At 38.9% G+C, this 15,611-nt stretch overlaps 1 protein-coding gene across 11 annotated transcripts in view; it reads left to right on the top strand.

Moving 5' to 3' along the window:
- The window catches only part of LOC143408320 (mannosyl-oligosaccharide 1,2-alpha-mannosidase IB-like), a 233,433-nt gene that overhangs the window by 75,291 nt on the left and 142,531 nt on the right, over positions 1-15,611 (top strand). Inside the window, exon 5 of one of the 11 annotated variants that reach the window (XM_076867914.2) lies at positions 5,774-11,025. The exons of 9 other annotated variants lie outside the window; for them this stretch is intronic. In XM_076867914.2, coding sequence (XP_076724029.1) covers positions 5,774-5,836 — 63 coding nt within the window. In that variant the 3' untranslated portion in view covers positions 5,837-11,025. Of the gene's footprint in view, positions 1-3,732; positions 4,546-5,773; positions 11,026-15,611 lie in introns of those variants that run through there. One more of the 11 variants, XM_076867915.2, reaches the window with a different exon arrangement.

Here is a 15,611-nt window from a genome sequence, read left to right as displayed (position 1 = left end):
CCCAGTAGGTCTCTGAGCAGCAACATAAGTCTAGCTGTGGTGCTGGAGACCACGTGGAGAGACCACTAGGGAAGGGCTCTGAGACCCTCAGTCAGCCTACAGGCCGGCTGAGCTCAGCTTGGCAAACATCCTGCCTATGCCCCAGACATGTCAGCAAAACCTCCCCAGATAGTCCCTCCTCCCAGCTCTGATGGCATTGCATGGGGGGATCTCAAGCAAACCAAGTAGACTCATATAAACCATTGAGCCCAGATCAATCAATCAATCAACGTGAGAAATAATAAAAATAGTATGTTTTAGGCCAGTGAATTGTGTGTGGTTTGTTACAAACCAATAAATACCTGAAATAAAACTATCTAGCCCAGTATCAGACAACTCAGAGAATCACTGACAGTACTAAAGTGCTATGTTTATGCCATCATGGAAATCAATTTATGTTATCAGCTTGGCTAGGTTATGACAGTGATGGTACCCAATTTTTGGTCAAATATTAATATAGGTGCCTATGTGAAAGTATTTCCTGGAGGGGACTAATATTTAGATCAGGACATCTTAAGTCAAGGGATTATTCTCCATAATACAGGTGTGTGTTCTCCAATGAGTCGAATGCTTCAAGAGAAAAGAAGGCAAAATTTTCTTTGCCCTCTTACAAGTGTCTGGGATTTTTGGATCTGGTGTGCTCTCTGCGAACTTTCTCTATTGCTACGGGAATAAATGCCCATGTCTGATGGGCCACCATAGCTCCCTCCATTGGTACTGAGTCCATGTGTACCCTCTGAAGGGACTGACAAGCCTGATGGCTGTGGAGGCACCATGAGCATCTACATGTAAGGCTGGACCTGAGCATCCCCATCATTTCCAGTGCCATGGCCCATAAAATCGTGGTTCTCTGTTCCATTAGCACTGCTAACTCCACAGACGCCCTTGGCACTGAGGTGATAGATACCTGGTAATGTCAGACATGCTGGGAGATTGTGCAGAAACGGTTCCTTCAGCCTTCCTGGTATTTACCTTAAGACTTAGGCACTGGTCCCTAGAGTCTGCCCACAGTCAGCCCTCAGCAGTGTCCTGCCTGCCCACCACCTGTCACTCAAAGTTGTTCACTTTGAAACTCCTAACTGGCCTGTTGGCATCAGCATAAGTGGATTACTGACTGCCTCAGCTCACTTGTCCTCCAGTCATGTGGGAATCTAGAATGAACACCATTTAAAACCCAGCGGAGGCCCCTGTTTTGGATCAATTGCTATCTTATGGAAGAATTATTTTAAAAGAATAAGTTTTTTTTTTTTTTAAGTCTTTAGAGTTCAGAAGATGATGAATTCTCCAGAAGTTCCTAAATTCATGCACCCAGTCATTTGAGGTTTCCCCCATTGGTGGCTGGTTGCTAAATGGCATGTTAGAAATGAGCTGGCTTTCTCTCTGATGTTCCTGTGGAGTGGCAATGAAATCACAGATGACCTCAGAATTTAGATGGGGTTTGAATAAATGGAACCCTAACATTAAAACGTGCTATAGTTTGGATCTTTGGAAGGAAGTTTGGTCATTAGCGGAGTTCCCTTGAAGAGGATATTAGAAGCCCAGCCCCTCTACCTCTTCTGTTTTCTCATCACCACAAGGTACAAAGGCCTACTGCAGTACAAACTCCCTGCCAAGATGAACTGTATTGCCACAGGTCCAAAACAACAGACAGGCAATCATGGATTGAAATCTTTGAAATTGGAGCTCACATAAACCTTTCTTCCTTATAAATTGTCTCAGGTGTTTTGTCACAGTGACAGAAAGCTGACTAGCTCAAATACATTTTTCAAATTTCATAGCAAATTTGCCACATTGACTTTATTCTTCAAATAGTTTTATAAAGAATCAGTCTAGTCAATAGAAATAACTATGTTACTTTTACCTTGATGAATCAGACTTACCAATTGCACTTTCAATTTACATGAGAGTCCCAGGCACTGACAAAAAAATTCCTCCCAACTTTTTTTGTCATTTCCAACCTCCTGGCTCTAGCCATTTTGTTTGAATGGCATTTAGACAAAAAATGGCATTTTTTGTCTAAATACCGTTTTAATAAAGATAAATGATAGATTAGGTAATTTGAATATTTTAAGACCATTACTACTTTGTTGAGATACAAAAGTATAGCAATTATCCCTGAATTTTCTTCAATAAAAGTACTAATCCTTTTATATTCAATGCTTTCATTACTTATGTTTTAAAATATACCTATTGTGTGCCTTCAAATTAACCACCTCTCTTAATAGATTTCCTGCAAATTTTTTTCAAGTAAAAGTAAATGGAGGAAATGAGTTATAGGAGTATGGTGTATGTTTAACCCAATAGGTTTCTTTCAAGGCTATAAAATAAAGAGGCTAAACAGAATAATTCATTTTTTTTAGTCATCAGATATCACACAACAAAAATTACACAAGGAAAAATTTGGTAGCTTCGTTAGCAGTAACAACAACAACAACAAAAAATCTTTAAGATGCTTAAAGGGAGAAACTGGGATTTTGTCTCAGTTGCACAGTGCTCGCCTCACGTGTCAGGCACTGGCTTCAATCCTCAGCACCACATAAAAACAAAGGTGTTGTGTCCATCTACGACATTATTGTTGAGCAGATCAACAATAATGGTTATTTGTGTTCATGAGAAATGAAGAAAATTCCATTTCTAACATTTTGGATCTGCCATGTTATTCTTGTGATTTTCATTTTACCTGTATTTACCTTCAGTTTTCAAAGGCACTAAGAAATGGATGCCAGGTAAAGTCTCTGTGATAGTCCATCACTGTACTTTGGTTTCAACTCTTACCTGTGATTGCATGTTTCATGTGAAATCAGAATTAGGAACCCATCGATGGATGCCTGCATTGCCCTGTGGGAGATTTTTCTCCAGTTTCCCTGTGGGCTGTCTCTCAGGGCCCAAGCAGCATTGGTCTGAGCAGTGAATCCCAGTAACATGGTCAGCACCACACATACGTGTAAGGTGGCCTTTTACATCTTTTGCACATCCTATAAGCAGAGTCTCCCCAATAAGAGATTTAAAAACATCTGAATCCATTAATTGTTTTGCCATTTACTTTTTATTTATTTATTTATTTTTTTGCAAAACACATTCTTAATCTTCATAGTGTTGTTTAGTTTGCTGTATCATTTTGATCTCATCAATTAGCACTGCTGTACTTGTTTCTAAATAGAATACTTTGAAAAATTTACTTTAAAAAATGGAGTCATGGCCAAAGGGCATTTTTTTTCCTCTTCAGAGCCAACTCTTCTTTTAGTAGTCAAAACAGCAAACAGCTCTGTCTTTTTGGTTTCATGGAAGAATGTCAACTGTTTCTGGTACTGCTTCGCATTCTGTTCTACATACCACCAATGTTTTGTTTCTGGTACTTTTCACTAAACCACACAATTTCCTTCCCCCGCAGCCTCTCCTTCTTTTCTTAATTTGTCTTTATTCCATAATAGATGTAAAATGTCTAAAAATGACTACAAAAAAAAAATACCCCAAAGAGTCACTTCCTATTCCCTCTGTCCTGCAATTAAAAAAAAAAAAATGAAGAAATGTGCCATTTTTCCCCAAACCTTAATCTCCTAGGATATGATATTAAATGAAATTCAGTTGAGATTTCTTATTTAGGGTGGGGTTATGTATGGAGCCATTATACTAGCTTTGAAATGTACATATAAAAACTTCTCCCAGGCTTTTATTTATTTATTTATTTTCCAGAAGCACAGTTTCATAAGTAACATTCTCCAACGATGTGCAGGATATTTGTGAATTAGACTTTTGGGATTTCTTCCAGCTCCTCAGGCTTTGGTGTCATATGTTTTCAGACTGAAGAAAACAGAAAACAAATGTTTTTCATTTCAACTGCATCCTGATTCACAAAGAGCTCTGTCCAACGTTTCCTTGAAAACATTTCTTCTGACTGAACAAGTTGGAGCACTTTCAGATGGGAATAAAGGATTTCTGAGCAGTGTATCATGAAATCTCTGCCCCAGGCTTGTCCTCGGCAATCAGAACCCAGTCCCTATGTTTCTACAATGAGCTGTCTTTTCTCCAACATAGGAGCCTCTGGGCTTAAAATGCTTTTGTCTTCAATGTCATTATCAAGCAATGACAATATCATGGATAACAGATCTCCGCCGGCTGGTGAAGTCATAATCTGACCATCAGAACAGTTAAGGAAAACTAAACACACCCAGACACATACACACACACATGCACACACACACACACACACACACACACACACGTCAAAAAAAAAAAAAAACCACACACAAAAAAAATACTGCAGCTCTTAGGTGTTAGATAAGAGGTTAAAAAAAATAAGACAAGTGTATCTTCTTTGATGCCTGCAATTAGGGAGTTGCTTTGTCCAAATTTATTTCCAGAACAATCTCAAACCTCCCTCCTTAAAGTGGGTGATACACACTCTGAGAACGCACACGCACACTTGGACCTGCTTTCTGGAATCCAGTGGACAGTGTATTCTCTCCCTTTCCCAAGGCAAGAGAAGCGGGTAGGGACAAATATTCATATATATAACCACTACCAAAAATGACCATAAGTGGGCGCCCTTTGCCAAGTGGTTTTTGAATTTTAAAAGAAACTAGAAGGAAATAACAACAAATAGGTTCAAATGTTTTCCTACAACTCAAGTTGAAGTCTTTATTAGCTTCCTAGGACAGTTTTAACAAAGTACAACAAATAGGTGGCTTAAAACAACAGAAATTGATTTTCTCACAATTCTGCGGATCAGGAGTCCTGTATGAAAGCAAGGTTGGGTCTGTATGGGGCATCAAGGGAGAACTTGTTCCATGTCTCTGTGTGGGTTCTGGTGGTTGCTGTAAATCCTTGGCTTTCTTGTAAAGTCATGTTTCTAATCTCTGCCTCTAACTTCACATGGTGTTCTCTTTCCATGCCTCTATGTCCAAGTGTCCTCTTCTAAGAAGGGCATTAGTCATATTTGATTTAGAACCCACCCTACTCCAGTATGGCCTAATCTTAATTTTTAAAAAAAAAATATTTTACTTGTTGGCTTAATCTTTATTTGATAAAAACTGCAAAGACTCTTACCTCCAAACAAGCTCACATTCACAGATTCCAAGTAGGTATGATTTTTGAGGGGTACTTTTCAACCCAGTATAGAGAGTCTTTTGTGTTTCAAGATAAGTTGGAGCTATTATTAAGCTCTCCATCATCAACAGAACGCAGTGCTGCTCAGGACCCTTGCTGCATCCTTTAAAAGTTAAGACTGTGCTGAATCTGGCCTGTCTCACTGGCTGGGGATAAGATGTACTTTGTCTAGTACTGTCTAATTTTTGTTTCATTTTAGAAATTACACTGAACGCAATCCTAAATGATTGCTTTCAATGCAATTAATATTTTTATCTACTCCTCTTCCAGGATCGAACTGTCCTTCTAAGAAAATAACTACTGTAGGAAATAAACAGGTTCTTTTGTAGAAGCTTAAATTAAGGAAGAAATACCAGACATTTATACCTACCAACTTTCCCCCCCTGCAATTCTGATAACGTCTATATTTTCCCAAGAGTTTGGATATTTGATAGAATAGTTTGTATTTGATGTCTCTTATAGATCTGAGCAATTTATGCCTCAAGCCCAAGGTTTGAACAAAAGCAGGAATTGGATGAGAGCCTTGCTTCTTCCTCTGTTGACACTTTCCCTATAACTATTTCTTCTGTCCTTGTTCCTAATGAGTCATATTTTTGCTGCTGATGATACTGTCCTACTTACTTCCAAGGAGAGAGAGCCCCGGAACTGTACGATGATGAACAGTGAACTCCTACTGTCTGCCTTTGAATAGATGGCTAATTCTTAGACAGCATCTTCAAACTGTTTTCCTGAGAACCCTACGGTGTTGTGAGGTAATAGTCGATGGTTTTTGATATTTTAAAAAAAAAAAGTTCAGTCTGCTAATAAGCCCATTGAAGGCACTCCTCTGTTGTAGTGTTTGATGTCTAGCATTTCTTTTTGATTCTCAGGATTTTCAGATCTCGGCTGATACACTCCATCTGTTCTTGCCTGTTGTTCACTTTATCCATGAGAGCCCTTAGCATTTAGTCACAGTTGTTTTCAATTCCCAGTCGGATCATTCCAACACCCCTGCCATATTTGAATCTGGTTCTGATATTTGTTCTGTCTTTTCAAACCATGTTTTTTTTTTTTTTCCTTTTTAGTAGGCCTTGAACTTTTTTCCTTGCTCATAAGATGTGATCTATTGGTTAAACTGAGCTGCTGTAACTAGGCCTTCAGTTGTAGAGTGCTCAGGTGTTGGGGAGGAAAGTCTTCTACAGTCCTGGGACTATGTTTTCCTCTTTTAGTGCTCCTGGACCTTGGAACTGTGAACTTTACTAGTGATTCTCTACTACCTTTCCCCTTTATGTGGGACCGGGCAGCTAGAGATGGCTGGAGTTGGGAATTTCCCTTCCCCCAGGGCTGCTGGGCTCTGACCAGCTCCATCAGGTGAGGCTTTAGTTAGCTTCTCCTTAGACCAGAGCTCATCAAGAACAGAACACTCTGGCATATTCTGAATGGTCCATTTTCTCTTCCTATGCCAGAATCACGAGGGGACTTTTCTCTGATATTTAATATTAAAACCTGGTAGAGTTCCGAGAGGTAAAACTCATGCAAGTATAGAAGTCCCCCTATGACTGGCTTCCCTTGAGGTTTTTATCTCCTGTTTGTCCACACGGAGCCTCCAGCAGTTCGTCAATTACAGCTCTGGTTTTCTCCCCCCAGTATGGTTCCCATGGACACAGGGCTGCTCAAGACTCCTGGCTGCATCCTGTAAAAGTTAGGCTGTCCTGACTTGTGATGTTCAGCTCCTGCAAGTTGTGATTCTCTGTTTTTCCTTCTGTCTCTATAATTTGGGAGGAAGCAATTGACCACGAGATCTTACTTTTCTGTCTCTGTCTGATTTTAAAAGGGTTAATATTTTGGTTGATTTAGCAGTTTCCTTCAGACAAGTCCAATCACTTCCTAGCTTTTACATGCCTGATTCAAAACCAGTCTCCATTGACTTCATTCTTTTTTGATCCGTTAGTTTCTGAGCCAAAGATTGGTACCAGCCATCATGGAATGCACCTATTAAAAATGAAGGTCTTACATTGAATAGAACCTCAGAATTTTACCACCTGCTTTGCTCTGCTCTTTTTCTTCGTCTTAAGTTCACTGGCCTTTTAAGGCATAAAGCAAAAATCGTCTTTTCATTTTGATTACGAGAGTGATAGAATCAGAATTCTGGGATGACGTAGTTATACAATAAATGACTCAAGTTTCGATTTTATGATCTAAATCCAATCTCTTCCTAAAACCTCAAATAGCATCGTTTGCTAAATATAACAACTTAGTATGAGGAAGATATTTACTGTAGTAGCATGAAGATAAGTTTGCAAGTCCATAGACCTGAGTTCAAAGCATAAATGTCTTAGTTCTGTGACTTAAGAAAATTATTTTGGCTTTCTGAGACTCAGTTTAGTAGCTGCAAATTGAACTAATACTTCCTGGGATATTTTGAGGATTCAATGGAATGATGTGTTCAAAGAAATCAGCACAAAACCTAGAACATATTACAAGCTCAAAAAATTGGTAGTTTCTGTTCATCACTAAGATAAAGAGAATCACCACTAGGTAAGGCAGGTTTGAGTTCCCAGTCAGAAGAGCAGAATCAGCACAGGGCTTCAGCCCACAGAAGTGGCTCCATCACATCAGTCAGCCTAGAATTTGAGATGCAGTTCAGCCAACACACACAGTAATTTACATCTCTGTCTTGAATTGTGTAATTCATTCAATAGTTACAGTTGAGCCACATATGATTTTAGATGCTTAGAAAATATCAGTGAACATAACAGTAATGGATCTCCACCTCGAGAGGGTTCTCTATGATAGTAAAGAATTGTTTAAAAAAAAAAAGAAATTTACAACAAGTCTAGTTTTTGGATCTTAATTGACTTTATCTGCAATCATTGAATTAGGCAGCAATTTGGACCCAAAACAATTCAGAATACTCCAAACCCCACATGGGCAGATTATATTTCTAGTCAGAGAAAAGGAAGAAACAGAGAGAAACGTAAGAGGCATATGAACAGCCTGATTGGCTACAGCTCACATCTGTCTTCTGGTTTGTGATTGGCTGAGACTGATCTACTTGTTACAAAACTGACAAGGTTGAAGTCTACTTGTACGTCAAGTTAGGTTACAGTTCACTGTGTATGGAGAAACCCTATATAAAATATGTGTGGAGGCAGTATAGAACAAACAGAATTATAGACAATAAAGAATTGGCTAAAGAAGTGAAAAAAAATATTATATTTTAGAAGGTAATAAGTGCTACAAATAATAGAAAAATGGAGCAGAATAAGTGGAACAATAACATAGAGGGAAGGCACAACTTGTAATTTAGATAATGTGGTCAGGATTGACCTCATTTAAAAAGTGAGATTTCAACATTCCCTTGAAGGATTTGAAGGACCCTAAGGGAAGAGCTTGGAGGAACAGCACTGGGTGGCAGGAGATGGCCTTGGAAAGAATGTGAGGTAGGAGTAGGGCACAGAAAGTTTCAGGCTTTATTTGAAATGAAACAGGGAGAAGCCACCAGAAAGTTCTGAGCAGAAGAGTAAATGATCTGATTCATATTTTAAAATAAAAACTGGCTGCTCTATAGAGAATTGCAGGTAATGGGGAAAGAGTAGAAGCAGGAAAATATTGAGGTAGTAATTGCATTAATGTAAACATGGGACAGTAAGTGTTAGTACTAGAGAGATCGCATTGGAGAAAGTAGAGACTGTTTGTATTCTTTGCATATTTAAAGGTAGAATTACTAGGATTTCCTGAAAGACAAAGTGATGGTGGGAGAAAAATGGAACTCAAGAATCACTCTGAATTGTTGAACCTGAACTAAATTGACTGAAAGGATGGGCAAAGGCTTGATTCACTACCCATAGCAATGGGATTGCATGCTAATGACTGCTGTGGCCACTTCCACAACCTCAGTGTGCTTGCTCAACTGCAGACTTGGCCAAGGTCCAGAAAGGAACTAGTTTTGAATAATAATAGATTTAGTCCAAGTTCAGAAGTTGGAGAGGAAAACTTCTCAATGCTCCTGTTCTTATTATGAGCACTCTCATTTCATTGTTGTTTGTCACCTGCTCCATGAGGTTCCATAGCAGTCCTCACAATAGTGTCTCAAGGGGTAATTCTTGGGCATGAGGTTACCAGTTAGGAGGAAATCTAACTTTTAGTAAGTTTCAGTTGAATACTTAGCACTAAAATGGTAGGAGCTGTCTGCATGTGGAAGCTAATAGAAAAGCAAGGGAATGAGAAATGGTAATAGCAGTGCTTGAATTTATAGTACCATATTATGATTTTAAGAGGTAACGGTATATTTATTTCTGTCTGGATACAAAAGTAGTACTTTAGGAGTGGGCATAATTAAGAAAGTGTTTTAGGTAGGGACAAAGCAATTTAATTTTCATAAACTATTAAAGCAGTTCCTGAGTTGTTATTCCCTAAGCTACCAAGAAAATGAAAACCTATTTTGCCAGCAGTGTAAAGTTGGGTACATTATGGTCCTCGGTGTTTTGTTTCTGTTTAAGATATACTTTCAATTATTTTTTTCTCCTTTAGACCATAAGAATTTCCTCCGATAATGTTTGGAGAGTTTTCCTGCATTTTTTTTGCATAGGTTTCCCAGTCGCCGATCAGTCTTTTAATAGCTCTAGACATCAGATAGATATGTACAAATATGATGGTTGGTGAAACAAAATGATATTCCTATGCAAAGTCTCAACTATCCGCCAGATTTCTTTATTAACACACACACATACACAGACACACACACACACACACAACAAAACCAAAAAACCCTCACAACTGATCATTTAATATAAAATAGGTACTTTGCTTGGCTCCGAAGATTTTCTTAATCAACTAACAGAAGCCAGGCCTACAAAATAAAATTTTAATAAACACAGTTTGCAAATATATTAGTCTACTTTATGTTGCTAAGATGAAATACCTGAGGCTGAGTACTTTTTCAAGTAAAGAGGTCTATTTAGTTCACGGTTTTCACTTTCAGCTAAAAGTTTTAAGATTTGGCACCCGCATCTTATCATTACCCTTCTTGTCTGCATTACAACATGGCAGTTGCCTCACAGCAGGAGCACCTATGAGAGTGATCACAGGACAGAACAGGAAGTTAGAAAACATCAGGGGCACTCTTTTTTTTAACACCTCATTCTCACTTAAACTAACTGGATCCTTCCAGAACAACATTCATCTCTTCCCAGTGTTCTGAGTAGAACATGTGGAATCAAAGACAGGGCAGCATGGGGAACCTGGTTTAATTGAAGAGCTAAAAAATAGTACATTAATTTAAAAAATCATAAGGAAAGTTCTTATGACATTAAGAGCATTATGGATTGGATTTTGTTCTTTGAAAAATAAGTGCTGGCGAGGATGTGGGGAAAAGGGTACTCTTATACATTGCTGGTGGGACTGCAAATTGGTGCGGCCAGTATGGAAAGCAGTATGGAGACTCCTGGGAAAGCTGGGAATGGAACCACCATTCAACCCAGCTATCGCCCTCCTCGGACTATTCCCTGACGACCTTAAAAGAGCATACTATAGGGATACTGCCACATCAATGATCATAGCAGCACAATTCACAATAGCTAGATTGTGGAACCAACCTATATGCCCTTCAATAGATGAATGGAAAAAAAAAATGTGGCATCTATCCACAATGGAGTATTATGCAGCACTAAAAAATGACAAAATCATGGAATTTGCAGGGAAATGGATGGCATTAGAGCAGATTATGCTAAGTGAAGCTAGCCAATCCTTAAAAAACAAATGCCAAATGTCTTATTTGATTTAAGGAGAGCAACTAAGAACCGAACACGGGGAAAGAGCATGAGAAAAAGATTAACATTAAACTGAGACGAATGAAGGGAGGGAAAGGGAGAGGGAAGGGAAATTGCATGGAAACGGAAGGAAAACCACATCGTTATACGAAATCACATATATGAGGCTGTGAGGGGAAAGGGGGGAGAGGGAGAGAATGGAACAACAACAGATGAGGTAGAGAGGGAAGATGGGAGGGGAGAGGAGGGGGGATAGTAGGGGATAGGAAAGACAGCAGAATAGAACAGTCACTAATATGGCATTATGTAAACATTGTGAATGTATAACTGATGTGATTCTGCAATTTGTATTTGGGGTAAAAATGGAAAAGCATAACTTACATGAATCAAATGTATGAAAGATGAAAAAAAATAAAATTAAAAAAATAAGAAAAAATGTGTATACGGATGTTCTAACACTCTGCACCTTGGATGTGAACTTACTTAGAAATACAGTCTTTGCTGATTAGTCCTGTTTACTGGAGCCATTAAAGTGGGTCCTAATTATAATTAGTCCTAATTATAAAGTCTGGTGTCCTTGAAGTTTGGACATAGAGACAGACACACACACACAGGGTGAATACAAGTGAAGATTAGAGTGTGGCTGTCACTAGCCAAGAACTATCAGGGGCCAAAGAGAGGCCTGGAGTATATCCTTCTTTTGAACCATTAGAGAAGCACACTCCTGGTGATACCTTGATCTTGGATTTCCAGCCTCCACAATCATGAATCAATACATTCTGTTGTCCAAATCTACCCAATTGGTGTTACTTTGCTATGGAAGCCCTAGAAACTTAATGCACAGAGATTTAACCCTATTGATTTTATCAATTGCCCTAGAACCTATATAGTTTTCTATGAGAGTGAGGAGAAAGATGTTATCTCTTCCTCTTGGAAAAGGAAAGATTTATATTCATACAACTTTCTCCAGAATACTAAGGGAATTTCAATGTTTTTGCATCAGATCCTAATGCATATTCTTTCTTCTTTCAAATCAACTTAAGTATCTGTGTATGTATGGGAGTGCTACCACCAAAGTTCCATTAAAGTTGTTGAGGTCCTTCTCAATATGTTTGCAAACCCCCTACTTTGTTTTTGAAGGATGGAAATCATCAAAGGAATGGAACAGGGAAATCTTCTTTACATATTTTTTCCTGAGGGCATTGGAGGAAAAGGGTCCTCCCTGATACCTCAGCTCAAGGGGTAGTGGGTAGCCACCGTGACTTTAGAATAGCAAACCCACCGAAAGATGACTCTCTGCCATCTGCCAGTGATCACTTGACAGAGCTCAAAGACCAAGATGGAGCATAATAAATCATATGCGTTCACTGAGAACAAGCACATAGATCACCCATGTCAAACGATGTAATTAATCCTGATAAAATATATGATCGGTAGGGTGAAGGATTATAACAAGTGGTTATTATTTTAGCACCAGCCTAAGAGCCAGTATAACTCAATGTATTCATTGTTCTTGTCTCTTTCCAAAATCAATGTTTTGTCACTCTCTATTGCATTATTTACATCAACTTGCAAGCACATTTTAACTTCTTGAAACACTCCTCTCTTGAGGTTAATAAATGCACTAAAAATGGAGTTAAGAGATGAGACTCTAACCTGAGTGAGTTCAAACAGAATTACATTAGGGGAAAAATTCAAGACAGGCTAGACCATGGCTGTGAGTTTTTGCTACAAGACACAACCAATAGGTGGCCCATGCCAGAAGATCCTTATTCCACAAACAGTGTTGTTTAAAAAGCACCTTCATGTCGCTAAATCTGATGATCATACATGGCTGTCATCCCACTTTGATCTGCCATCATTTAACACAGTTGGATCCCCCCTTCTCCTCGAAACGCTCTCTGACATGTGGGATAGCATATTCTTCTGGTTTTCTTTTTTTTTTTCATTGCCTACTGTGCTGGCTGTTTCTCATCTCCCCCATATCTGAATTTTGGCCCATATAAGTAAGTCATCAAGAAAAGGATGGCACACATGCACATTGGGAAATCAGCCAAAGCAATAAAGGATTTATTTTTAAAATATGACCAGATCATCAAGGGAGTAAGAAAACTCCACCTCTGAGCTAGGCAGAGCAGGAAAATCTAGCTACCCTCCACCTGAAGAGGCAGGAGGAAGAAATAGCTACCAGAACGTGTCAAGGGCTGTAGCTGTCAAATAGGGGAGATCTGGCTGAAGCTTTGGTCTTTAGGAGATAAGTATGGCCTCTACAAAACCAAAACCCTGCAAGGAAATAGCTCAGAGAAGAAGTTCTTAGCCGCTCTCTTCTTATACCTGCCATAACCTCACATACCTCCATTGCTGGAATGAAAAAGTAAGGCACATCTCCCAGAACACTGGACAGAATGGAGAAGACTGGGGAAAGCTGAGGATCTAGCACTGGGTGTCCTGGGTGGTGGGGCACCCACCCTTGTCCTAGGGTGGGCCTGGGTGGGGCGCACTTCTCTAGTGGGGCCACAGTCATTATTATCTCTCACCTGGATCACTACAACTTCGTCAGCTTGCCCGGGTCCAACCTCTGTAAGACCATTTTTCAACATCTTAGTCAAACAGTCCTTTAACCTTAAGTGAAATCATGCTCATGCCTTTGCTCATAATCCTTCAGTGGTGTCTCACCCTGCTCAGAATAAACACTGCAAACCACTGAACAGCCTACACAGTTCTATGTTAGTTCCTATTTTTTTTTCCTCATTATTATCCAGCCACACTGCTTCAGAAATTTTTCTTAAGTGTGCCCCTGTCTCAGGATATTTTACTTATTTTTTTTTTCTACCTAGAATATACATCTCCAAAATTAGTGGCTTACCGTCTCACATTTCTTAATTTTCTGCTCGAACATCATCAACTGTTCTTTTCAATCGGCTTTAAATCTCCACTGTTTTATTTTCAAGGACGTCACTTAAAATTTAGATGTTATTTATTTATTTATTTATCTAGTATGTTGTTTGCTTTTCTAAGTACTTTAGAGAATAGGAGAGCCTCAGACACCAGACCTGGGCAGGCCATTCCAGGTATTCTTTACTTGAGATGGAGAAAATAAGAGATATTTGAATGCAGAAAACAGATCAAGATGCAAACAGGAAGAAAAAAAAAATCAAAAAGGAAGATGTTGAAAGGGAAGTTCATCTCACTCATGTCTGACAGATAATCCATTTCAAGGACTGGATTTTTGGTATCAGTGAAAATCAAAACAAAACTAGAGAGACTATGGTTGATTGATCATAGACTTATTATTACTGTCCAGAGGAGTACTTTTCAGGCTCCATTGGCTCATTTAGTTTGTAAAAACAGGAAAAAAAAAAAAATGTTTCTTAACAAGTTGTATGAGAGTAAGAAAATAGCTTGTGCCACTCACAACATCTGTGTGTACACAACACATTGTGAGACACAGTCCCTCCCCCGGGGCTGTGAAGATGGTGGGGGCGGGGATAGCAGTTGGCAGGTGTCTCCTCCATGGCAAAGGGTCTTTGGATGTGCGGAATGTCATGGGGACAGTGTCACAGTAGTATGGAGGTCTTCATTAAGACCAGATCACTTATTACTGGCAGAGTTCATATGTGCCAATAATGTATCAAGGGAGAAATTCACCAGGGAACTCATCCAAGCCTTTGGGAGAAACCAAAAATAAGAACATACAACAACCTGGACCTAAGTTTCTTGTGATCATGAATAAGGAATCAAATTATGCTAGAAGCTAAGCTACGGTGATGGGAACTTTGTGGCAGGGGACAAAGGGCAATGGAATGACACAGGCACAGGACAGGCGCCTGCTGTGTAGTAACAATAAATGTGACACATACTTCCCATCCTCACTCCTGCCATCTTCTCATGGCCAAGGTTTTGTGGGGAACAGGAACAAATGTCTTGATTCAAAAACAAAGGGCTTCCTATTTTCTAATATTATGAAACCCTACTTAACAGCAACTTTTTTTGGTGTGTCTTTTTCCATCCCCAAGTTGTTTGATTTTCCTCTTGGCGTTTAGACAGTAAAATTACCTTTGAAATATAATAACAAATAATTAACTATTCTGTTTGACACATGATTGTAAACAATCATTAAAATCATTAACCGATCACAGATGTCTCTGGGATTTCCTCCCCAAAGGAGGGAACAAAAATTAGAAGGTAACTTGGGATAGCACTGGAGCATGGAAAACTCTGGAAAGAAAAAATTCCTATTGTCTGATGTTTTGCATTCAAAAGACTAAACACTATCCTGCTTTTATATTTTAATAAGAATCTAATAAGTAATCTTACATTAGAATGGTTTCTGAGAGAGAAAATCTGAATTATCCTTGTTATAAGAGTATTGTTATTGATTAAGCTGTAGTCTCTCTCTCTCTCTCTCTCTCTCTCTCTCTCTCTCTCTTCTCTCTCTCTCTCTCTCTCTCTCACACACACACACACACACACACACACACACGTGCACATCCACATCATTCAGAGACTAAAGAAAGAATTTGATCTTGACCAGCATTCAAAATGGGAAAATAATACTTACAAATTATTGATAATTGATTCCTTTTAATTAGACAGAAATATCCTGGCCTGACTTCCATGATGGCCAAATCCTTTAAATCCCTTTATTGATTTATGGTGACAAGAAATGGGCTCTTTCATAGAACTTAAGATTAATATGATATTTAGATGACTAAT

Source organism: Callospermophilus lateralis, chromosome 10, assembly GCF_048772815.1.
Source record: "Callospermophilus lateralis isolate mCalLat2 chromosome 10, mCalLat2.hap1, whole genome shotgun sequence".
NCBI lineage: Eukaryota > Metazoa > Chordata > Mammalia > Rodentia > Sciuridae > Callospermophilus > Callospermophilus lateralis.
Note: the sequence above shows the minus strand (reverse complement) of the source record. Positions and strands in the feature narration are given on the sequence as shown.